The sequence below is a fragment of the Colias philodice genome, chromosome 2 (genome assembly GCF_061535455.1).
Source record: "Colias philodice isolate Cphi_HAF_F1 chromosome 2, ilColPhil1 Martin Lab GWU primary, whole genome shotgun sequence".
Lineage (NCBI taxonomy): Eukaryota > Metazoa > Arthropoda > Insecta > Lepidoptera > Pieridae > Colias > Colias philodice.
Window position 1 is genome coordinate 8,443,755 of NC_143087.1, and position 25,758 is coordinate 8,469,512.

A 25,758-nucleotide genomic window follows, 5' to 3' on the forward strand; every position below is an offset into this window, starting at 1 on the left:
TGTTACGGTAAAAGTAAAGCCCATTGTCATCTATGCAGATATGAGCCGAACTCATTTCTATATTGGTTTCACTGCTCGATTTTTTGTACGGATCTGTAAGTGATTAACATGCTGTGTGCTGCAACCTTGTTTTCATTGTACATATATCTCTAACAGTTTCTTGAAATCTGCCATTTTTCGATATCGATATTTTATACAATATAACGTAGACAACCTATAATTGGATATATAATGTATGTGCAAATTGGACGAGTGGAGATATTGAATAAAATGCCATAAACTCGTTTCAGTATAAATGAAATTCAATATTTGCTCTGGACATTCAATAAGGACGGCGCCATGTCGTAGGTTTCATACCGTTTAGCATTCCTATTATTATCTAAGTTTCATAACAACGTATAGCCAAGTTGCAATTAAATATTCATTTGTCGAGCTACTCCAATGAATATGAAATTGTAATTAATATATGACTATCTATAAAAGTAGTGTGAGTAGTCGTGTAGTATGTATTTATCCATGCGTCGAAAAGAGACAATTTTAAATATCTAGTGTAGATATTATAAAATGTTTATGAATACGTTTGTCTCAGAATGTTTCTATTAATTGCAGTATGAGTTTTGGTATCACGTATTCTTGCATTGTTATTTCCTTATGGACTAATTATAATTATTATCGTGTAGGTACGTGAAATAATTTCAATGTATTTTATGTTTAATATTACATATTCCTTATTTTTAATGTAACATTCAAAGTATACACCCTTGAAATATGTATATTATATTTTTCACACATTTTATATTTTTCCGTAGAATCGGCGTGATACAATTTTCTGTTTTTTAATTATCAATTATTTTAAAACATGCCTACTGTAAAATTCAAAATTAGTACGAAATATTGCCCTTCTCTCTCGTTATTAATTATTTATCGTTAGCAAGCATTAATTAACCAATTAATAAATTATGAGAGTTCATCTTATCTCAAATTTTTAAGCTCATCATTAACTTTTGAGATTTACAAAATACAGTATCGGAACGTTTAATTCTATAGCAAAAATCTACTTTCCTTAACGGTGTTCAATGCATGTTTGCTGCTTAGCTACAATAGAAGTCTTATAGGTAAGTATCATCTGACTGGAAAAGTTTTATGCTTCGCGTGTGCTTATGGTACAGCTTATACTAACTTTGTTCATTAACTAACAAGGTTTTAATGCTTTAATTGGTACACACTGCCTTAGGAGATTTATTTCACAGTAACTTAGCAGCAATTATTTTTTATAAGACGATATAAAAGTTTATGAATGCAAAGAATCTTTCGTGGTATTTTTGAACCATAATTTTAGTTTTTGACTTGGCGCCATCGCTTGCTATAATAACGCGTATTTTAGGTGAAAGGACAAACAGATTTGGGGTTCTTGCACTCTGATTCACCGGTCGATATACAAAAACATTTATAATTCACAGCGAAGAATTTATATTAAAAAGTATGTCTATTTTAACTGAATTAATTGCATAAAATCTTGAACGTTATTTCGTACATTTCCATATGTAATGAATTAATAAAAGGCAGCCTTCGTCTCGTGTTGTGTGCCGAATCGAAAACCACTTACACAGTACGTGGGCGACTGTCAATATCTAAACGTGTGTCGCAAAGTGCAATTCACATACGAGTTGCGAAATATAAACAGCCGATACAATACGTTTTGTACATATTTAGAAACGTGCACAGGTCGGGTCTGCAGTGTTATTCAATACGCGACCTATTTGTGGTCAAGCGCGCTGTAGACGTTCCAACCACCTCGCCGGTGTCGAGTAATACTAAACCTGTTTGGAGGTTAGTTCAGATTGATACACTCGATACTGATGGTGAAGTGGCCTGTGCTATTTACCGGCAATAATTGGCAATGCTGCGCGGATTATAACTTGCTAGGTATCAGGCATCAGCGTATGCGCCACGAAGTCGATTGTGGGAAATCGGTCGGTACAATTAATATTAGACATTTGGTTATCCTTGTGTATGCAAATATATCTGACATATTATATAAAGAATCCATTCATGTTTATTTATACATTTAAATTTAAATCTCTGATCGAGCGCTCAGCATAAAAAACAAGATTAGAGTCTTAAAATAATTCTTATAAACTTTTCCTTTAGCTGTATATCTACACTAATATTAAAAGTGGAAATTTTTGTATTTTTGTATGAAACGAATAAAAACTGCTAACAATAACGATTTTAAAAATCTTTTATCATTAATAAGCTACATTAAGAGTAACTTAAAGTGTAACTTATGCTGTTTTTTTTATCTCGGGTCAACTGAGCGAAGCCGGGGCAGTGTTATAAATTGCTGGAATAGAATTAAAGTTACCTTATTATGTTATTATTAATCAATGTAGAAAAACAATATACGTACAATATTGTAATACTAAATTGATTAATACTAATAATAATTTAGGATTGTTTTAGAAATTTGCAAATACCTCACGAACAACGAATAGAATGGATATTGTATTCTTGTAATCTGCTTAATTATTACTTTTACGCCCGTAGCACACCTCCGCTGCGATACCATGACCGCGGAACCGCTAGATGAATTCCGCTGTGATCAAGTGTAGTTTGATTAGTGGAACCGGCATCGGCGAAACCTCATGCGAGTCAGTCAAGAAGCAACGATCGAAGCGAAATGTCGTCGTTATCGGAGTCAGAGGAAGAAGAAATATTATTGTGGACTTTAACTTTGAAAAAACATAAAACTCGTAGAATTTGGGTGCATGAGATTAATAAAAAAAGAAAGAAATTAGGAGAAAACCTACTATGTAAAGAACTCGAGTCCCATGAAGATCGTTTCTATACATATACATATGTATTTTTAGAATGACCCCTCAGTGTTTTGATGATTTACATACTCTTTTACAAAAACAATGTAGTTCCGCGTTTTATTTTTGTCGGTTTTGACAAACACGCGCGAAAACAATGCGGCACCGCAAACAAATAGCGGCGTGAGCGCGGTAGTGTGGCTGGCGTTAGAAGAGATCGGCGAAACCGCGCGAAGAAAGAGATAAAAAATAGTTAGATGTATGTGTTAGAACAGGCAGTTTCGCTACTGTTCCGCTTCTCGTACACGGGACAAGACAGAGCGAAACTACTGCGGTTCCGCTGTTACAGTTCTGCAGCGGAGGTGTGCTACGGGCCTGAATTAGCAAACGTTACAGTTATCGTTCTTCCCGTCACGCTTGCTGCTTTTATTTATAGCTTATAATTTTGTGATAAATTATAGGTCTGAGTCTGTTTTCATAATATTACCTACATTATTTGTTCATTAATATCTTTAAGCTGTTAACATTTAAAGACAATAACATATAAAATTGTGCATCGAATTATCGCACAGAAAGCCACTTCCTTCTATATAAAATGGAACGCGAAGATAAATAAAAAGGGTAAAATAATGAGATTGTAATTGCCATACGCTACAAATAAATTGTACTTTAAATTTAATGTGTAACGGTCTCGTGCATTTTGCAATTTATCGCACAAATAACTTCATTTTGCAACACTAAACCCATGAGTTAATATTAAATTACTCCGTCACTTCGCTTCCTGTAAACGAGGACGCATTCGACGAGCCTAATAAGTGGGTCAAGTAATCCTTTGGAGTGTAGAGTTAGCAATCACACGCGCCACCCGCCTAATTGAAGTCCAATGTCGCGCGGCCCACCCACGGTGATTGATACAACCCGGCCGGACCGACTTCTAATAATTCGATTGTAACGTTGTTTGGCAGCGCACCAAAGTCATTTCCTCAATCGAGTAGACTATCGAGAGCGATTCCACCCCGACACGGCGAAGAGTCGGAATCACTTTGCGTGGCGTGACAAGATACGCGAGATTGATGAGCGACGGTTACACGCCGCTTATCGGTAGGTCACAGCCACGTGGATAAGTACAGATTTTAGGACTCAGAAAGGCGGTAGCGGCGGTGGTGTAATAATTAGTAGCGCTATCGTCATCAATATCCATTAGTGGCGCCACACGCGACGCTCCCTGCGTCGCGCCGCGCCGGCCGCCTCGCCGGCTCGCCGCCGCTGGCTTGTGACGACTGCCGATACTCGATGGCCGATGAGAGTTCGCACGCCCAACGCTATCCCGGGAGCGAAAAACCTATCGCTAATGCCACATCATTAACTAGCAATTGCCCCACTTCAAGTGTTTTAATTTCCTTTGTGGCTCTATGAAACGAACGGTTGTTATTTCAGCGGCGATATAAAAGAGCTTTATTTAATATCGAATGTAAGCGTGCAACGAACCCGCGGGGCGAACCGATTTAATTTGAAACTTCACCTCTCAAATGATCCTAGCAAAGGGTTGCCCGTTGCCCTAATCTTTGAACTATGGCTTGACCGTTAATACGCATATATAATTTGCTCTTCGATTATTTAGTGTATTAGAATGGTATGCCGAAGAAGGAATAAATTAGTTTCGTGTTTGGGAACAAAACCGACCCGTAGTTAATGTAACGGTCGCGGCGTTGTAAAAGTTTAACTTATTCAACTGCTGTTTTATTATTTTGTTCTTGTTGTGTTAAATTGCAATAAGTGTCACGTTAACGTGTACAACACGTGCAAAATTAAAATAATGCAGGTGTGGTTATTGAACGGAACATTGCTTTTTTATTTTATTTAGATAAGTCAAAAAAATAAAAAGTTGTTTACCTTAAAAATCTAAATTAAAATAGTTTAAGATCCAGAAATCTTTAGTTACAATACAATAACAAGATTAAGTGCCACGCCGAGTATTTATAGTATTTTCTAATATTTTGTTGAACTCTGCACTCTGTACCGGTTTAACGCCCTTACTATGAGTGTACATTTGACCCTAGACTCTTAAATCCGGCAGGTGTAAACTCACCCTTAGATCATAGTTTCCACAATGCTCATTTACATAACCGTGGTATCTTATGCACTCTGTATGCACTGACATCTCACTTTATAATTCAAATGATTTACCTGAACGCGGGATGAACTCGGGAAATGTGAGAAATTGTAACGGATTTATAATATAATTATGTCACTCAGTCGAAATTCTTCACGGCGTTTTTGAAACGCGCTTGATGTTTATCCTCTTCTTATTTGATCAAAAGCTTTGTGTATGCTGCAGTGCGCTTAACCAAAATAAGTGGAAATATCTGTATTATATTATGCAGTTGTAAGGTTTAATATTCGCATTTGTAAGACACTCTACAAATTGGGTTTAAATACTAAAACTACCAACAACACTGACTACTAATCGCGAAAGTTTAATGCTCAAACTAAATAGTGGAACAGCTTAAGAAATTCATCCTGCATTATGAAAGTAATATTTTTATCAGATCTAGTCGGTTACGCTAATGAATATTCATTGGAAACAGGAAGAGGTTAGTTGTGCTCCAGCCGTAACTTGCTCTTCATTGTTTTAAACCACTGCACTGGCCGCTAAGTTAAATGACAAATTTATTGAGAACAGTCCTTTTGCGTTACAGTTGCTACTGGCTTTTAATAAACTTATTTCATTTTATACTCGTAATAGTTCCATTGTTTTTGTTTATTAGCAAAAAAGTTATGGAACAATTTTGTTTGTAGTGGTTCACTTAAGACCCATGTGCATACCTTGTCTGCGTAAAGGTTTGCGAATTTAACCCAATTACTTACGTCTATCTAAAAATACGTGCAATCACAAAATAAAATCGAGATGAGGCATCGCCGAAGCGCGCTGGATGTTAACAGCCGTGGCCTTGCCCGGTGTAATCGAATTAGTCGCGTGACGTCATCGACACCATCGCACCAACCACCAATTAGCAAGAACGCCGACCATAACACACGTAACACCGTGACGTGTCTACATGCGCATGATTAAATTGAATATCCATATCTCAATACATATTAATTTATCGCTTTTCTTAGATCTGTGAAATAGCTTAATCATTGTTGTGTAACATTTTTTTATTATATTAATTTTAAAGGCCGTGCATTCATGTGTAAGTATACAAAGTACCTTTTGTATAATCCCAAGATTAAAATGTATTCACCAATATTTATATTCAATTTATTTAAAGCAACAATGTGTTCATTTTGAACGCGAGAACCTTGAACATTTGTTTCCGATGATCGACGCCTTTTTAATACACATAGTTAGGCAACGTTTGTTGCGCAACCATTCAATATAAACCTTAATAATCGTTAATATATTACATCAATTTGGTCATCCTTATAAAGAAGCGTGGGCTCCGTCCACAAAAGTAAAGACTTCCTTCGATTGCGTCACTCTCTTTATGATTCAGGCATTCTGCTTCATTAGCCGTAAGATACAATTCAGTAAACGTACTGATCTTTGACCTCGTATTGTTATCTTAAGAATAAAATGTTTAATTGATGGTTGGTATATGTCTATAGAATCTATTTTTGGAGTAGAGATAATTTGACCTAGTTTTAACAATACCTTTTAAAACTGCAAGATGAAGACAAAGACATCTTATTTTTATGGAATGTTGTGATTGTAACATCTACAGAATAATATTAATCGGATGAGGAATTAATACAAGAAATATTCTTTGATTTTTACTTACATTGATAATAATTAAACATACCTAATTTATTTTATGAATAGGTAGCGTCAATTAACATAAAAACTGACAAGAAGGAAATTTATTGCACAAAATAATGTTCGACTACTTACCGGCTATGTTGTATAACATAGACTTATAATCTGCTTAGATAATCCTCTTTCAGATTTAAAGTACCTACCTATCTGGCTTATTGTTTTTTTGTGCTTTTTATTGTACAAAATTACAAAGGTATATCTAGCCTCGGAACAATATTACGATTACGTCATTCATAAAGCAAGTGCATTAATGTAGGTAGCGGAGGCGCCATCTTTATGTTCTCCGCTGCGGCCTGCTCTTGATATGAAAAGCTGTGTTCCGAGAATGACGTTCATAATAGAACGCAACTTGCTAAGCCAGCGTAACAATTTATGTCATTCTTGATTCTATGACCACTCTATTCAATTTTGTAGTAATGCCAATGTAAACTGATGCACACATAGCAAAGCTGTCTATCAGATTATGAGAAGATACGTTGTTATATCTTGACGTTACGGAAAATTCAGAGATTTAATAAGTTATTTAAAAGTCCATTTCACTTGCGATAAATGATATCAATCGGTGCAAATTACGCGCGCAGTTTCAGCAACATGATACAGTAAGTAAATGTTCCCAGACGGCTAATGAAAGTTCACAAAGCCAACACGGGACCGCGCTTATTTAGAGACGACGATGTCGAGCAGATGACGCCCAAACAAATCTCAATATCTAGCATATGGTATGAACGTTTGGAACGGTGGCAAAGAGAATTCTGAACAGTTATAAGACATCGAAAATAGATTCTACGAACGGGGTTACACGCACCTGTTATTTAGTTTTCAGGCGGGCGCGGGGTGGCAGGGCTGCGCGGAGGTATAGCAGATTCATTAATAATGGTCCGCAATGAGACGCCCTTATTTACGAGTTGCGGCGACTGAGTCGAACCGCATCGCACGCGTCCCACAGTACGCTTTTGGTCTATGAGAGTTATGTCCTAGAGAATTCTGTTATGTCTTTATCATTTAAACAGTCTTGGAATGTGTAAATCAGTGTAAATTAACCTTCAATATTTAATTCATCTAAATTGCCTAGACATGTCAATCGCGCCAAAACTTGACATCTAATGTCACGAAAATACATTAATATCTGTAATCCATTTTAGACTTAAATGAAAATCAAAAGCATTACTTATAGATCAAGAGCCCACGACGGCCAGACTTTCCTTTCTTTCGGAAAGTTGAAAGTTTCTCTGTATATGTCTCCGATACAGATAAGAACGACTAGCGATTATCAAGTCTGGGTTGTGGTTACTTTGGCAGAAAACAGGTAGTAAGGGTGTATAAAATTGTACCTAACTTTCATTATAGTTTAAAAGCTAAATTTTATATATGTTACTTGGGGACCTATAAAAAGACATTACCTTAAGAGCCAGACAGTTTTCATGGTTCTTACATCTAGCCAGACACATTTAAAAAATAACTAACATATCATCAAATTCACATAACTACCTAAAAGCGTAACAAATATGAAATAACCCACTAAAACATTAGTTAACCATAATTATTAAAAAAATAAAAGTATAATATATAAGTAATAAAGTTATTACTTATCTTTTACGGGGGTTTATGTTGATGAAATTTCACGTATCTCGATGACACAATAAAAAAGTCATCGGGATACGTGAAATTCCATCAACATAAGTCTAAGTAAAAGATAAGTAGTAACTTTATTACTTATATATTATACTTTTATTTTTTTAATAATTATAGTTAACTAATGTTTTTAGTGGGTTATTTCATATTTGTTTCGCTTTTAGGTAGTTATGTGAATTTGATGATATGTTAGTTATTTTTTAAATGTGTCTGGCTAGATGTAAGAACCATGAAAACTGTCTGGCTCTTAAGGTAATGTCTTTTTATAGGTCCCCAAGTAACATATATAAAATTTAGCTTTTAAACTATAATGAAAGTTAGGTACAATTTTATACACCCTTACTACCTGTTTTCTGCCAAAGTAACCACAACCCAGACTTGATAATCGCTAGTCGTTCTTATCTGTATCGGAGACATATACAGAGAAACTTTCAACTTTCCGAAAGAAAGGAAAGTCTGGCCGTCGTGGGCTCTTATATTATTACGCAAAGTGCACATTAATCTCGTATTTTTCCAGAGATAAAATCGGTTGAATTTGTCGCACAAACAAGTCACGTAATTGGCTTGATTTTATTTTGAAAATGCACAAGGAGAAGCTGTTAGAATGTCGAGTAACGAAGAGTTCAACACACTATTCAGTAAATCGATTCTATTGTCAACCGCTGTGATACCCGTGTATTTCACACAAAAGCCTCAAAAATTACATAAAAACATTTCTGAAATAAACTCAATACCTATTTATAAGGAAGCGTTTCTAACGGAGCTATACAACAATTATAATTTATAACATAATAATTTTAATTCTGTTAAGGAAATTATGATGTGATTATGGTTAAAATGTGAAAGTGCGCCCAGTTAACAAACTTGATGAAATATTCTAATCAGAGCCGCTAGAACCGACCACTTGAACTATCTTCAAATTCTGAATGAAATGTGGTCAAATTTTGAAATGCCAAAGTTCAGCTAGATTTATCAATATTATTCATGAATATATCCGTGACCTTCTTGAACTAAATATTAATTAAACTTGATTATATTTGCTCGTCAATATTAAATATTTCGACTATTTATTTAGGAATTATGAAAAAAAATTATTACTTTTTTTTTGTTTTACTACAACAAAATACATGTTATCATGATTTGTGTACCTATATATATTAACAAAAACTATTTTGGCCTGATGAAATATTTTTAGTTTACCTAAATTGTTATTTTCTATACATAATGATTTGCGATTTATACGCAAACCCATTGTGAATAGATGTGTTAACATTCTTATGACTCAGTATTTTTTATCGAACATCTATTTAATCACACTCATCCATTGTTATAAGTTAATCTATTCTTAAAACGGAAGGCTTTTATGATACCAACGAATACATTTCTGTAAATGGATCTGACGAAGCGTTCGTCAGTTTCGAAAATTCGAAATAAAAATCGGTAACCATACAGCATCTCGATTGCATGGTGTTTCGACAGAAATGGATCAAATAAACAAACAGACCATCGTACTAAATTCGTACATAAACACAACTCGGTGGGACTAGGTAGAGAGATGAGGTAAGCGGCCTTAAAAGCCACTTAGCACACAGTTCGTTCGACACCGCTCACTGCGTTTCTTATTACTTAGATAATAACAATTCCGGTAATGTTATTGCAACATTTTTATATTGCTCACTCCGAGTCAGATTAAATGAAACGCAATATAATCGATTGCAGCGTGTCGATATTTCGGCCGGTTAGCGGAGTGACAATGCAAGCCAGTAGAAGTCTTTCATTTCCGCGCCCGTGTCACAGATCCGGAACCCAATTCACTACGTGGATCAACCGAAGACGAGCCAACGTATAAGTTCAGCTAAAGGTCGGAAATCAGACGGCCGATGGTTTCAGAAATATTTTCGTCGCTTATATGAATCATTTCGTGTCCATTGTTGTTATATTCGGGATGACCATTTTCGGATCGTACAGATGTTCAATATGCGTCACGATTTCTCTTAATTTGATTCTCTGAAACTGATTTGCATTAAATAAAAAACATCGAATCTCGTCTAGGTGCTCGCTTTTAATGGGTGCGCTTAACGTTTTTTGAGGGGTTATTACTTATAATTTTATTTGTTGCGAAAGCTACTCAGGATATATCTTAGGAGCGAGTCAGATGAAGCGAGTTAATTACCGTTTATACAGAGTCATCAAACGGGCACGAGCGCGATGCTCTGCCGCTCGGCTCAGGAGCGCGACTCCGCTTCACCGCTTTTAATTAAACGCTAGAATAACCGTGTGAAGGGCTCATTCGCGATGCACAGGAAAATATGTGTATATTTTTGGTCTCATTGATTATACAGGTACGCTGAACAATGTTAGGCAGCTTGTTTGAAACCTCCTTGTTCATAGTTTCAGTACTAAATACAGGCTAAGTAGTAAGTGGCATATATTTTTTTAGCATAATGACTTGATGACATTTTTTCTTAACAAATGTTGCTACATTTTACTTCCTAAAAATAGAGTCTATAAAATACAATTATTGTGATAAAACTTTGTTGATTAAAAACACATTTTTTGTCATTTGGAATGGTAAACCTAGACACACCAGAAGCACAGCAAGTAAAGGCAATATTCAACTCCACCTAGTAATCTAACTTAAATATACTATAAATATAAATATATGTATTATGATGCCGGAATCAGAAATCAAAGTTCAGAATGTCGGCAAAAATATATATTCTTATCGAAGTGTGACTATCAGGTTAAGTATACTAGAAGAAAATGCAATAAATAAATCACAAACGATGCCTTCGTGCTCTCAGCTTGTGTAAGCCAATTACAGCGATGCGCTTCAAGGAAGCTAAGCAGTTTCTAAATTCTTCGTATATTTAATTTAACTTAATTGGTATATGAATTCATAAGATTTAGTTAGTAGCCTTATTAAAGTTGTAGCATGGTAGAAATAGCGATCGAAGTCATAAACTCATTAAGTAAATTAATTTATGTCATGAATAATTTTATTTCTCTCCAGTTTATTGTGTGAATTGTAAATAGATTTTTGATTTAATATAATAAAACTAAGCATACAAAAATGTATAAGAAATAGTTACTAGGCTAAATTGTTTCGTTTGATTGTTGATTTTTTATTGCTTATAAAATAAAGTTTGACTTTTTGTGTAAGTATCAACCAATTAAAATATTGGTGATCTATTTCACAAGCTATTCCAATTTTTTACCTAATCAATTGAGGGCAGTTTAAGATAGGCAGTCAGCAGTCATTTGTTATAATGCTCTGAAACACCACTAATGAATGATACAGGAAGCGCGGCGCGTGCGCAATGAAGTGATGTGAAGATGAGTTGCGTGGGCGAGCCCCCGCCTTTGTATTTGTTATTCGACTATCGCCTATTTGAAGTTCACAAGACTTGTCAATGAAACGAAATAAGGTCGTTAATGCGATGACAATTGGCATCGATAATCGCTATAACGTACACAAAACTCAGTATTGAGAACACGTGTGATAGATTTATTCGTTGGCTTAATGTGTTTCTAGACCAAGCGAACACAATCTTATCATAGTATAAAACCCGCCTCGTCGAAAGGTGTGGTATGCGATGTACACACACCGTGATTGGTGATGATTTTTTCTTTGTATCCATAATACTTGTATATATATACTAATGTGCTAATGTATTGCGTTTCGCGTGGGACGGAGCGATGCATTTTTTGCGGGCACAAGATGAACACTGGGTCGTTGAACTCCATCACTCGTCTCGAGGCCGCCGAAAACGCCAACCAACCGCGTCATAAGAGATACAATTAAATGCATTTTTTGCTTTAGTTAACGTCACGTTTTCCTATTCGGAGTCTCGAAAATACACGATAGAATAGATTTAACATTGAAGGACGTAGAACTGGAGTGCTATATGAAATATATACGATACGTAGATATTTGATTACATAGGCATTCGAGTGCTGAGTGAGTCGCGTGCGGTGTTTGCCAACGTTGGCACGCATTGCGAATCGCCGGCCAATATTGGAGGAAGCAGCACATCTGTTCGAACCCTACACGGTACACCTGTATACGATCTAGCCCTTTTTGTTTGTTGAACAACATATAGGTACTTCCTTACTTCCTACTGCACTATGGTAAACAACAGTATTTTAGATAATTAACACATTATTCAGGCACTTTTTTTTCATTCATCTGTATTTAATAATATATAATATAGACTTAACGTTTTAACATCTGTGGCATCTAAGTTTAATAAAGAAAGCACAGGCGTAATTCAAAAGCAACATAATTTCAAGATTAATTCTTAAAATGATTCCTAGCAAATAATTATCTCATAATGTTGAGTTGAAGTACGTTAATGTCTGAAAGAAGAAGTTAAGAGCTGCTTACTTTAAGGGACAGGAAAAATCAACAGAGTAGCTCAAGTAATGTTTTTTACACTAAAGCGACGGCACAAAGGCAGGCTTTATCATTTAGCTTTCGACTGAGATTTTTTAAACACGTTTTTTTTCCTAATGCGCATCTATTTTTGCGGTTAATTTTATCCAATAAATCTGACTAATTGTCTCGAGTGTTTTCGTGTTCGTAATTGCACATTATCGAGGTTATTAAACTGCATACGTGCTAAAGTCATACGATTAGAAGTAACCTTATTTTTTATTATTTTTGTTTTTAATAACGCTCTTTTCGAAGCGAATTAGACAAGAAATGTTAAATAATGAACTTTTTAGGTGTCACGCTCAAAGGCGCATTGAATAAAAACCACGTCGTGATTGGAGCCTGCATCCGCCTTTATTGCATGAAACGATTTTTGATACTTTATGTACATTTTTAATAGCTTATTTACTTTTATGATTCTGTTTGGCAAATCAGTTTTTTTAAAAGGTACTATATACTTTATTCTACCTTAAATAAATGCATCTCTCAAATTTGATTCCACTACAAATAAATTGTGAAACTAAAAATCTTTCTATTGCTACATCGAAATTAAATATTTGCAGAACCTGCGGTGCTGTACATGTATATTCCTTTGGTCTCGTGTCTACTGCCATATGTAATAAAGTCTACGTTACTTATTCCGTTTATGTGAACCTTACGATCATAGATTATTTCGATCAAACGTCGTGGTTGCATTTTCTTTGACTTTATTTAAAAACTCTACATTTTCAACTACACCACCTACATAATTTAAGTTCGTTTCAACTTTATTCTATATGTCTAAATAGATATTAAGAGGTGAACGTTACGTATAAATCCTCAAAATTTAGTACTTAGTAGCTTAAACGGGACTCTACCAAATTGTAGAGTAGGTAATCGAAAAGCTTTTTAATTTGGAATAAATAGCCCTCTTCTCAGAAATTAAAGTTTATTTGCGCGTGTTTAGTATGAGTCAGACTGCTGGCTGTTCCCATTTTCAATCTAGTGCATATTGCAGAGTGGTCGTGCAGGACAGGTCACGCGCAAACCCGTTCCGTAGCGCACTTTCACCGCTCTTCGCTTGCTCCCGCGCCACATTGCCTCTCGCTTACACCTTATCGGACGCACCCTTCCTATAGCCGATTTTACTAGCTCACCCTAAATATTATATTCAAATTGCCTAATCGATACTTACCCTAAATTTATCGCAAATAATTTGTTAGAGGATGCCACGTCTGGTAAAGTTTTTTGAAACATTTTAATTCGAGCGCATTCGCCTGCAAAACTCCGCTTCGCTAATAAGAAAATGTAATCATCCGTTAATGTGTTTATGAAGTGGTGCAAGAACACATTGACCGTTTAAAAGTCGACACAATCGACTGGGCGGGCGGAAGTGTGGCAGTGGCGAAAAGCTCGCAACTGCATGAGGAGAAAGGAAGCGGCGCGCCGTGCGACGTGATAAGGCAGCCGGGCGGCGGGCGGGGGGAGGGAGCGAGACAGGGAGGGAACGAGGGGCCCGGCGCGGGGCGCGGCGTGCGGGGTGCGCGCGCACCGGCACCCCGCACCGCGCCACTCGGCACTCGCCTCCCGTCAGTCGCCAGCCGACTCTGCTTGTGCTTGTGTGAATCGCGCCGCTCTGTGCACCGCACTCGTGCCCCGAACACGACGCGTGCCGCCCTGCTGTGGCCGCGAACGCGACCTCTACCCTACCGGCGAATCGTTTGTCTTAAACTTAGTGCGACTTGCTATGATTTGACTTTTGGACATTCACATCCCCTTACCCGGCTTGTTTATCCCTCATCATGTAAGTGTTACGCTAATTTTATTAGGTATTTGCAACTTATGGTCGAATTCGGAAGTCGCGTTAAAGTGTGTATCGTGAAAGTTTGTGAAAAATAGTGAGGTTCTTTTGACGTGTTTTACGTGACATCGGTAAACCTATTCGTGAGATTAGTGTTTCCTAAAATTGGATACCGTTTTTTTTGGGCGATTTCCGAAATTCGACAGAAATTTGAAATAGCCTGAACAACCAACTATCCCTTATGTGATAAATGCCCACAAGTCGGTAGTTTCGGTAAGGAGTTTATAAACGGCCCGCATGAGAGCTTTTGCAATTAGTTGGGCCCGTTTCGTGCAATGCCATACGCTCGCGCTTGCACGAGGGCACGAATGTTAAAGCTTTCATCGATATTGCCAATAACGTAAAAGTTTGCTAAGTAGAAATCTTTCCTAATCCCGTAACGGCACTATTAACTTCTTCCTCTACAAAGTCATAACTTTCCAAGCGCATTTCAGTAATGACCTATCATTTTGTAGATTTTCCAAATACTTCACAAAATCAAATACATTACTGCATTATAAGTCACATTATGTACCTATTCTTATCTTGAGATAATTTATCATATTTTAAGATAAATGGACAGATTTATAACATTTCGTAAATTTTGAATTGTAGTTACTATTCTTATCTTTAAAATATAAAATTCATAACAAGCATTATTTGTATCAATAATTATACAAATAGTCTCGAAAACAATGCATCGTAAGCTCACAATTGCGAATTCCGCGCTCACATTGTCACTAAAATCCTTATTGAATCTTGAAATCGCTCATAAAATGTTTAGTTCCTGAATAAACGTTCACCACACTAGTAGTTGCGCACAAAGTACCCCAGTGCTCTATGCTAGAGCTGTAACGCGCTAAATGAAAAAATATTAAAAATTGAGCTCGAATAAAACGTGCATGTGTTAATTTTTAAAATCTCGGTATATTGGTTCAACTAAGGTCCACAATGGTCTGTTTGCAACGTTTCATCTACGAGGGTAACAGCTGGCTTCGCTACCTGCTCCTAACAATAAAACGTCTGTCAATAGAGGGCTCGCTCTGGATTATTATTTTTTGTATTTCACTAACTGTAAAGGTACGTAAAAACAAATATTCAAATTTTGTACTTCCTGTGGCCTATATTATATGTCCATTTCGATGTTATAACTACGAAAAATCACATAAAACACAAAATAAAGAACATTTGCTAATTATATTACTAACTAAGATATTTCCTCCGATAAATTTTTCACGGACAGCGTAAGAGTAATTTGGTGTATCAAAAAAAGTAAATAATATTCGTGTGTTTGATCATAAGTTATGATTTTTATTTCTTATTATATTGAAAAAAAAAACCAACAATGTTATTCATAAAAGAATAAGTATTATCCAAAGAGGAATGAATATTAAGTGTAATTAAGTCAACATAATCTGAATAGCATCGCCACAAAATGTACCTAGCTCCGATAATGCTATCTAAAAGAATTATCTTATCTTTTGCGTAGAATAAACGAACATGACACACCGGTCCAATTCGCAAATTAAAAACGAAATTAATCATTGATAAAATACGACGAAATTTCAATCTGTTTTACCATTTTTACTACCGGAATATTTTAGGCAACTTATCGATTAATGTAAAAAGATTGTCCGTTCCAACAACAATAAACAACAACTCGGGCTCAATCATTTCCGACAATAATTATTATTTGTTTGTTAAAATTACATGGTAGAGAGAGCAGAGGAGAAGTATATTAATAAGTATATAATATTAATAACTATACTAAAGGATTTTAAACAATGAAAAATGTAATGTAGGCTTTATGACTATGGAAATAAGTTACAAAGAGAATCACAATCTGTTCTTTCTGCGAATTTAGATAATGAAAATTATTAATATCCATCCAATTGCTGTGTTATCTTTATAGAATATATTTTCCTTACAAAAAATCAAGTATAAATAATTTCCCCTGAACAAAAATCAAAACAATCGTAATCTTCACATATTATAAACTTTGATATCATGTAATATATTGAATTAATCATTATTTACACGGTGTAATAACAGTTACACCTACGTATATAGAGAAAATAGTATTATAAAGGATTAATTATCAAACATTTTTGTAGTGGGCGTCCTTTGTTATAATCGGTACAGAATTATTATTATAATTAAAATAAGATGGAATGTTTTCGTATCACAGTAAGGTAGATAAATTCCAACAAATCCGAAAGTACAACGATATTAATTTATACTGAATAGCATCTTCATAAACTGGCATTTAATAGAAAAAATACTGACTGTAACAAGTACTCCACTTAATTTTTCTAATTAAAATAAAAACATTAATTGACTTAAATAACAACCGGTTTCGATTAGATCTATGTATTACCGCCAGACAAAGTCTAACGAGCGTAATGAAATATTTTAGGTCGTAAATTACCATATATAACTTCGTATTTCGTCATATTTCTTATCTCTTAATATCATAATCGGTCAAATCATAAAACAAACTAGATACTAGAACGTCGTTTGTGGACTAACTACACTAATAAAGTTTAATATCGGGAGAACATAAATAACCGTTCCTTCGCCCTTCTTTCGCCGCATTAAAATTCAACCAACCTCTTGAATCCCCATTACGCCGTCCCAATAAATAAATGCAAGTTTTCCTCATACAATAATGTTGGCCGTTTATTTATCTTCCATGTCGGGTGTTGTGCTTATTTTTACGTTTTGCCGATGCGATCAGTTTAATGTCCGCGCACAATCGTGCCGGGTCTCGGGCTCCTCTCCCGCCGCACTCGATAAGGCGCGCACATTAATGGGGCGCTGCAGCGATAGCGCCGGAGTCGTGTAATTTGCGCCTCGTAAATTTTAAGCCGTCGCAAATTTTTCGCTTCTCCCGCTAATTACGAGTCTGCAGGCGTCCCCAAAGGCAGCTTAATGCAGTTCGTACACGTCCCGAATGCAAGAGCAGGGCCGGTGCCCGATCTGCTCTATCCGCGCTAACAATGGCCTTTGTTTTGACTGCCGGAACTGACCTACGTGCTCAGCTAATCATTTGCTTTGATTTACTCATTATGTCACATATTGTTCCGATACCGCAATAGAATTTTTAATTACACTCAATTTTTATGTCATTGACATTTTTGTCCGTTGAATTTATTCATTCTGAATAAAGCAATTAAGTTACAGTATAAGAACACATTTCTTTTATCTCTACATTTCTCCACACGTGTGCTGTCTCCTTATTTAGTCCATGTCAACTTTATTTTCTAAATTTATTGCTACAAAAAGCTTGTGCTGAGTCAACCACGCGCGACCAGCCAATCCAGAACTGTACAGAGAATAACAAATGTTAAATCGGTGACATCACTTGCGAGTCACATCACATCGAATCCAAACACTTTAAAATCTCGAAAATAACCTTTGCTCCTTTAAAATAAAGTCTATATTCCATTCAAACACGAAGTTCATGAACGGTATTATAAACATGACTGATTTCAACATAAATATCGCATTTAAAAATTAAATTTTCCTCATCGTGTGCTTTGCTCTTTAAATGACATGCGTAACTGTGGTAATTAATAACATAATGTTGTATCAATATGTTTATTTTTAACATGATTTACCACGAATGTCCTGTAGCAAAATTCTATAGACTAAACAATAGTTTCATACCTACGTACATTTCCAACACATGCTTGGTGTTGGAAATGCTTGGTGGTCATATTTTATTATTATAATAAAGGGTAAATATTGGGATAGGTTCACATCAACAATAATCTCAGAGAAACATGGGAAAACTGTCAGACACAAGAACATTAATCAACTGAAGAATACAGCTTTAATAGCCTAAAATGTACGAACAACTTTTGTGCAGAAACATTGATTTTAATCTAGTAATTAATTACAGCTATTAAAATTTAGAAGGCACTTTGTTGGAGATTAAACAAACATCTAGGTTTAGGGAGGAAATTCTCCTTTCCTATCATGGTTGAAATTCTTCGTGTAAATATAATTTTTAAAGTCGTTTTTGAAACAATTCAAGATATTTAAAAAGGCAATGAGTATGTCATGGCTCCAATGAAGCGTGTAGTCAGGTAGAGTGGTAGTGTTTTTTTGCAGTCTGCGTCTGCGGCTGACGCGATGGAGCGCGACACAGCTGCCCAAGGTCACCTCCTGCTTGTGTCAGCCCATTTTCTGCCTTATTACTGACTGGCCTTGTATCTGTACACTTTTTATCTTTTGGACAACGTAATGCTCCAATTGACAATAGCCATTTCCAGTCGCGATAAGACTATTCAAAGATAACAAAGGGAACTTAACTATACAACTTTTTAAATTAATGTATAATTTGTTCCGTCACGTACTGGTACACAAATTAATTTATTTTGTATTCACGATTCGCGGAAAAATCTTAAGACCTTGCTTTTTCTTAAAACAGTATAATATAGAGTTCAAATACGAGTAGGTTATTTTAAATAACGTATGTGCAAACCAACCAACCAAAAGGTAAATATGTACAAAGGTTATGCTTATGATATGATATTCAATTTAAAAAATATCTTTGAGCCATTAATCTGTTCCATGTTTAAACTATATAAAGATTTTTAATTGTGATTGTCTTTCTGCAATAAGCATTTTTACTTAAGCATGACGTTTGACCTTAACCCAATAACAACTGCAATAATTCTCTCAATTTCAATAATAAAACCTTCATACATTGCTACATTCACTTTATGCTCTATTAGTTGTAAAATATATCTAAATATAAAAGTAATAATCCTATGTCTTAGTGTAAATATTACTATACGTGTTCAGCAATAAGTAATAATAGAAAATACAGTTACTTCTAAAAGTTTCATTTTCCTGTGTACCCACGCCTGTTATTCATACATCAAATTAATTAACTAGGGAGGTTCTTTATTCCATGAATAAGAGAGGTGAGGAAAAGATGAAAAATGTTCTGTTGATTTTGTTAATATTTCGAAGGGTTGTTTGACCCATATTAATTTATATGATAGATACTTAAATTAAAGCTTTCTCGTAGGAATCCTATTATTCTAAAATATTTAATAGGTATAATTCATCACAAGGTGCTGGCCGATTTTAATTAAAACGACGTAATTTTCGCTAAATGTTGAAGTAATTATTTGATACAAGGCGTTTAAAGCTTTGGTCCGGCCTCAGTGCCGTTTTTTCTTTGTCATAATAAATACTACCTACTTTTTTCTGAAAATTGCAACTTCTCAGCTGAAGGTAACAATTGAACTGACTGAGATAAAAAATTAAATACATAAAAAAGTACCAAGTGGTCCGTCGTCCAAGAGCGGATCCCTCATCAGCATATTATAGTGTATTCCGTATCAATTGCTTGTCTTTTAGTTTTAACAATTTGCCATCTGGGAATTTATTTCGCGCCTTCGGTATAAAGATCTCCTTTCAAACGATCGGTATCATTTAGCGCTGTACCTTCGCTCTGTGAAAGTACAGATAATAATACTAATAGTAATTGTAGGTGCAACAATCTCGCCATGTCAGCATGTCGTGAATGTGACTGCAAATGTCGCGTAAAGTTCAATCGCGAGGCAACACGGCGAAAGGTGCGGTAGAGTGAGCTACAATGTGCATTCATTTGACAATAAGTGTCGGGGTTGTGAAATCACGCTATTTATTCTTTTCATTTACTAAAATTCAATAGTCGGGTATTGCTAGTCTGAAGTCGAGTTATTGGCGTTTATCTCTTTCGTGATCAATGGGATTATTTTTATTTGTCTACAATGTAGAGCTGTCGACGAATATGAAGAATATTATAATTGCGTTTTATCTCTCAGAAACTATTACTTAAATGAAACAGAAAACATTAATACATTACAGGCTTAGAAGTATTTAATATTAAAACTTTAGTTTTAATTTGAAATTTATACTTATACATACTTAATACTTACTTAAGAAACGGAAAGAAATACTGTTTAAAATAACTTTATATTCACAATGGAAAAGAAACTAGGTATAATAATTGTCAATATTTCAAATAATTTATTCTCTTCGCATATAAGATTAACAATAACGTCGGTAACTGACATGCTTTGTTACACGAATACAACGTGTGAACACTACACAAAATGCATTACAATTGTATTATTGGTACTATTATTGGCTTAACTCTCAAGAACGCTAAAATAAAACAGCACAGACAACTTACGACATCACTTTGTCAAATGAATGCTTGATTTTTTTTTATAAGAGGATTTGGTTAGGGAGCCAGGTGCAAATTTGGTTAACTATTTCCTCTCAAGAGATAATTCGTCAGACGCATGAGAGTATAGTATTATAAAGCCTCGTGAACGTCAGCTGGCGCTCGGTTGGGGGGGTGAGCGGTTGTAGCCTCCCACGCACATAGGAAAAAAAATACATTCATTCATTCATTTCCTCTCAGCTAAAAATTTGTCAAATTGTAGCTAACCCAATATCTCAACGAAAAAAAATAGTCAGCTGGTTACAACATGGTGTATTATACGTCAGCTGGTGTCTCGAACATGAAAGTTAAATTTAAAGAAAAATTTATTTTCCGTTATTTCCTCTCAAACAAAAATTTACCTGATGATAGCTTATATGTAACTGTGGATAAATATATATGTCAGCTGGCTGTATCTTGGTGGAAAAACCGTCAGCTGATACGGGAGGCTACAACCGCTCTTCCCCCCAACCGAGCTCCAGCTGACGTTCACGAGGCTTCATAATACTATACTTTGATGCATTTTACTAATTACCGCTTGAGAGGAACTTGGTCATAAAATCTGCTGCTGGCTCCCGGACCAATTAATTTGTCTCGCATTCTTATTGTCTTGATAGCTCAGTGGCGAGAGCGCCCTCTCAGTCGGTGGGAGACCCAGGTTCGAATCCCGGTCAAGACCACGGATGCGAGCGAGCTCCGGCCCGTAGCGATAGCGGTGATCACTATTTATGCACTCTACCGCAGTCTTCGCGAATCTATTAAACGATAAATTCCTCGATAGGGACTAGATCGAATCTTCGTGCACAAAGGATCCGGCCCGACTGTTTTTTCTCCCCCCGCCTCACCCCAGTGCCCGACCGCTCTCACGAGATTCTTATTTAGATTCGCTTCCGTCTGATTGCTCTTGGTAATCTTTTCACTAGGTTATTGAATGTCTTCCCCGTGCGTGTCGAGCGCCGAAGGAACTCAGCCAGCGGCGCCCGACGGTAAAGGAATCCGGCGATATCCTTTGACGCTGCCATTCTCGATTTCTTGTTTAATGCTCAAAATAAAACGATGACCATTTCGCTTTGAACATGTTTAGTTATGTGTACTCTGTGGGATTACTTTGCCGATGTGCATCCGATCGCCGTTTGAATATCTGCGTACGTAGGTACATTCATGTGATGTTTTGTATGAAGGAATTTGTAAACCGTTTGTAAATAAATAAACTCGGCATTTTATTTTACAGCTGATAGTTGTGATCCGGCATTCATACTAACAGCCTAGAAATGCTTAAAATTCAAATTCAAATTAATTTATTTGTCAAAAAAACATGGTATACATGGAGTTAAACAATTGAGTTTTCCAGCATGTTCATTGTTCAGCCTTTATTAACAGCATATGCAATTTATATATGTCACTTAATTTCATTTATTATTTTTATTACTTATTTAAAATTTACCAGTCCAAATAGTTGTTTTCTATTTACTATATCGAAATGTATAGATGTAGAAAAATTTTGTTCAGTTCGTTAAATTTTAAGCATTAATAATTATTTAATAAAATATTAATGTTGTTACTTATTAGGTCACATAAATTCCTTGAGTTATAACACTGGTAAACAATCACAAAGGACAACACGTCGCATATAAACTGAGCCATAAAACTGAATAAATGTTTGAACGAGTTTAAAAGAATTTTAGTGTGATATCTCTTTCAACTTTGAACATGTCTCTGTCGGAGTCGGCGTGCCAGGAGATGGGGAAAATAACGCTGCATTTACCGTCATCAAAAATAAAATTTGTAGATTATGCACGATGCTGAGCGCGTCGTTGCGTTGCCGTACACCGGGGCTATTTTCAACTGGGTTATGCTTTAAATAGCACATTACGATAGGATTTGGTTTCACAAGTTTTTCCTTCTTCTCATCGTTCGAGACCGTCACGTTTCGGCTCACGGCGCCCACACAAAGAATTTTTCCGTGATTATACATATACCTCTAACACTCATTTTTATTGGGCAACGCGTATATACTATTCATTTTAGTGACACACTTTGGCGTATTTCTGTATAATTTATCTGGCAATAATTTGAATGTTTTCGCTGATCGTCCCGCTGTCGTGGTGGGGCGCAGTATTTATGTCTACTGGCGCACGTTATTGGTGCGACACCTGTCCGAAACGTGCGCACTACACTGATCACCTGTCATCCCACTTCCTCACCGACCAGCATCAAACTACACTCATTGCCGCATGTCCGACGACTAATAGTTATGATGAATTGTGAATCAGCCCAAACCTTTACGAAACATGACGTCTGTAATTATAAATAATTATTACAAGTTTTAAATACACCCAGTCTCTATATATTGAGATTGTCCTATATTATTTTATGTAATTTGTATATTTTGAAATTGTATTGCACTAACCGTAATATTAACAACATGCTTTAGCCGTGTTAAACTATTTCGAGATATTGTTTAATGTTAGTTTTTAGAACGGCAATGAGAAATACAGAGTTAAGAGAATAAATCTGTATTTCTCAGAAGTCAGTGTAATTGTTCTCAAGATGGAGAGACGCAGCAATGTAACGATTAACTAAATAAGACAAGAAAGACTATCTCTATTCAGTATACTTTTCTTAATTAATAATGCACGTGCAAAGAACAGTTATAAATGGCTATTGTTATAATAACTAATTGGGAAAGCGGCATTATTAATTACTAATATATGCATTGTAAGAGAAAATGTTGTTTGTGCCGGGCGACTTACACCCAGCACAAAGGACCCTAGCAGCGCGGGCCCAAGAACGGTCCCCGCGCGCGCTTGCTAACCCGGTAGCCGCTTGAGCTTGGCTCTGGGGCGGAGTGCCCGGAGAGTAACCAGTGTGTTTTGTTGTTCGCAGAGTTGAGCCCCGCACCGCACCGGCTTGCTCGCTGACCGCCGAGCCGCTAATTCGCTTATTTCGCGCCCCACCGTCGCCCGCCAGATCCCGCACCGGCCGCCGCCGCCGCCATGCTCGCGCACCAAGCACCGCTCGCCCTCTACTAAATCAATCGTCAACATCGATACGAACGCGTGTGATAATATTTTAATACTTGCCTAATTAAGCTTGCAACTTCGGTGTCTTTCTAACGTAATTGTAAGATTAATATTTTGTAAATTAGTAATCTCCGCCGCGCGTCAATCGCCGCGGTATCATATTCGTCTACCGAGTGTTGCGCAGTGTTCAGTGAAGGGTGCGCGAGCGCCACAGCTACGCCGCATATAATATTATAACGTGTGAGAAGTGTACTCAGAGCGCGCGGGCGCGCTCGCCCTACGCCGCCTATGCGCCGCACTTCAGCGTAACTGTGCGTGAATTTCAACTACGACTATAGTGGCAACGATGGCAACCATGGTGAACATGAATAGCCTCCTGAACGGAAAAGACTCTCGCTGGCTGCAGCTCGAAGTGTGCCGCGAATTCCAACGAAATAAGTGTTCGCGACCAGACAACGAGTGCAAGTTTGCGCATCCCCCGACCACCGTGGAAGTGCAGAATGGAAGAGTTACCGCCTGCTACGATAGTATCAAGGTAAGCATTTTTTTATTCCTTAGCCTTCTTAGTAGGGATGTATTTGAACCAAATAAAATAATTTAGAAAAACAAGAACATTATTATGTCGATAGTCTACACCTACAGAGTAAACTCGGGCATAAGTAACTTCTATGGAGCATGTTAAAGTAGAACAATTTTCGTATGTATTTTTTATTTGATTTATTGTCGACTTAGGAACATTTATAGTGCCGCCATTTCGAGCACCGACCTCAATTCCAAGGCTAGTCTGAAATGACGTCATCCGCCCCATCGTCTCCTATTGTATGGGAATTGGCATCGCACAATATAATGAACAGGACGATGACTCTGCGGCGCCTCGACTTCTTATACATACATCTTATTACAATACATAGTTCCGTATAGGGCAGACAGAATGTGCAACTACGCTTCGATGAATTAAAATCGCAAACATTTAGGAAATATTCTGTAAATGTATAAATAAGTATATCGACCGGTTTGCGACCACATTACGTGATATGATGTTATCATTTAAACCGAATGACGTGATAACACGTAGGTATATTTGGGAATGAACGTTGTGCGATAAAAAAATTAAAGCCGGTGTGTAATCACGCACCTCCGCCATTGCATCGCCCTCGGCTTACAACTGATAACCCTCTGATTTCCTCTATCTACTTACGAATCAATAACAATTATTAACATATAATAATTAATAATCTAGCACCAAAATACATATGTATTTGCAAGTTCGTATCATCTATAAGCATAATTAATAAAGAATCGGATACATTCTTTATTGTCCACAAAAAAGCAAATCGTTTTTAAAACAAAAGAATCAAGATATAAAAGAAACTCTCGTTTCTTAATATTTCCCTTCATATTTTCCTTTGATGCTCGGCTGAATAACGCGATCAAGAGATAAAGTCTCTGTGGGATCGCGACTGCAGGGCCCGTTCGCTCGACAAAGACTTCCGATTCTACTGTCTCTGTTGCTCTATCGTGCTTACAATAATATTCATACGCAAACCTTTAAATTTCTTCTGTAGACGACCTCACGTGACAGGAGCCTGGCTTATACATTATCACACGGTGTCTGTTTAAGAACACACGTGAAATAAAACGGTTTATTGTTATAAGAATATATACTTAATATTATGATGTCCCCAATTTTGCCGTTAAAGAATCCCTATTTTCTTATTAAATATATATCATCTGTTGGAAATTTCAAGCCACAAGAAACTATCGTAAATTAACTTTCAAAACTGATAAAATCAAGTCTGATACGTTTGAAGTTCAGCGTCGTAATTCGCTTAAAGCCAGCAACGTGTTTAGTCCGAGACGTTAAACAATGGGAGAATGGACTTGCATTGTGCGAGCTTTGTGCATCGTGGTATCACACGTCCCATACAATGAGAATGCCTCTGCTACCATGAGCTTATCTTCCTTTTCAGAAAACATTTTCTATCGTCCG

At 36.4% G+C, this 25,758-nt stretch overlaps 1 protein-coding gene across 7 annotated transcripts in view; it reads left to right on the forward strand.

The window, feature by feature from the left end:
* The window catches only part of LOC149490641 (uncharacterized), a 179,363-nt gene that overhangs the window by 107,828 nt on the left and 45,777 nt on the right, over positions 1–25,758 (forward strand). For 6 of the 7 annotated variants that reach the window (XR_016317095.1, XR_016317097.1, XR_016317096.1 and 3 more), the window contains one exon: positions 23,632–24,303. Coding sequence is in view for 3 of the 7 variants with exons in the window: in XM_089707034.1 (XP_089563160.1) it covers positions 24,115–24,303 (189 nt within the window). In the remaining 4 variants the exon portion in view is untranslated. Of the gene's footprint in view, positions 1–14,233; positions 14,481–23,631; positions 24,304–25,758 lie in introns of those variants that run through there. The other variant, XM_089707024.1, reaches the window with a different exon arrangement.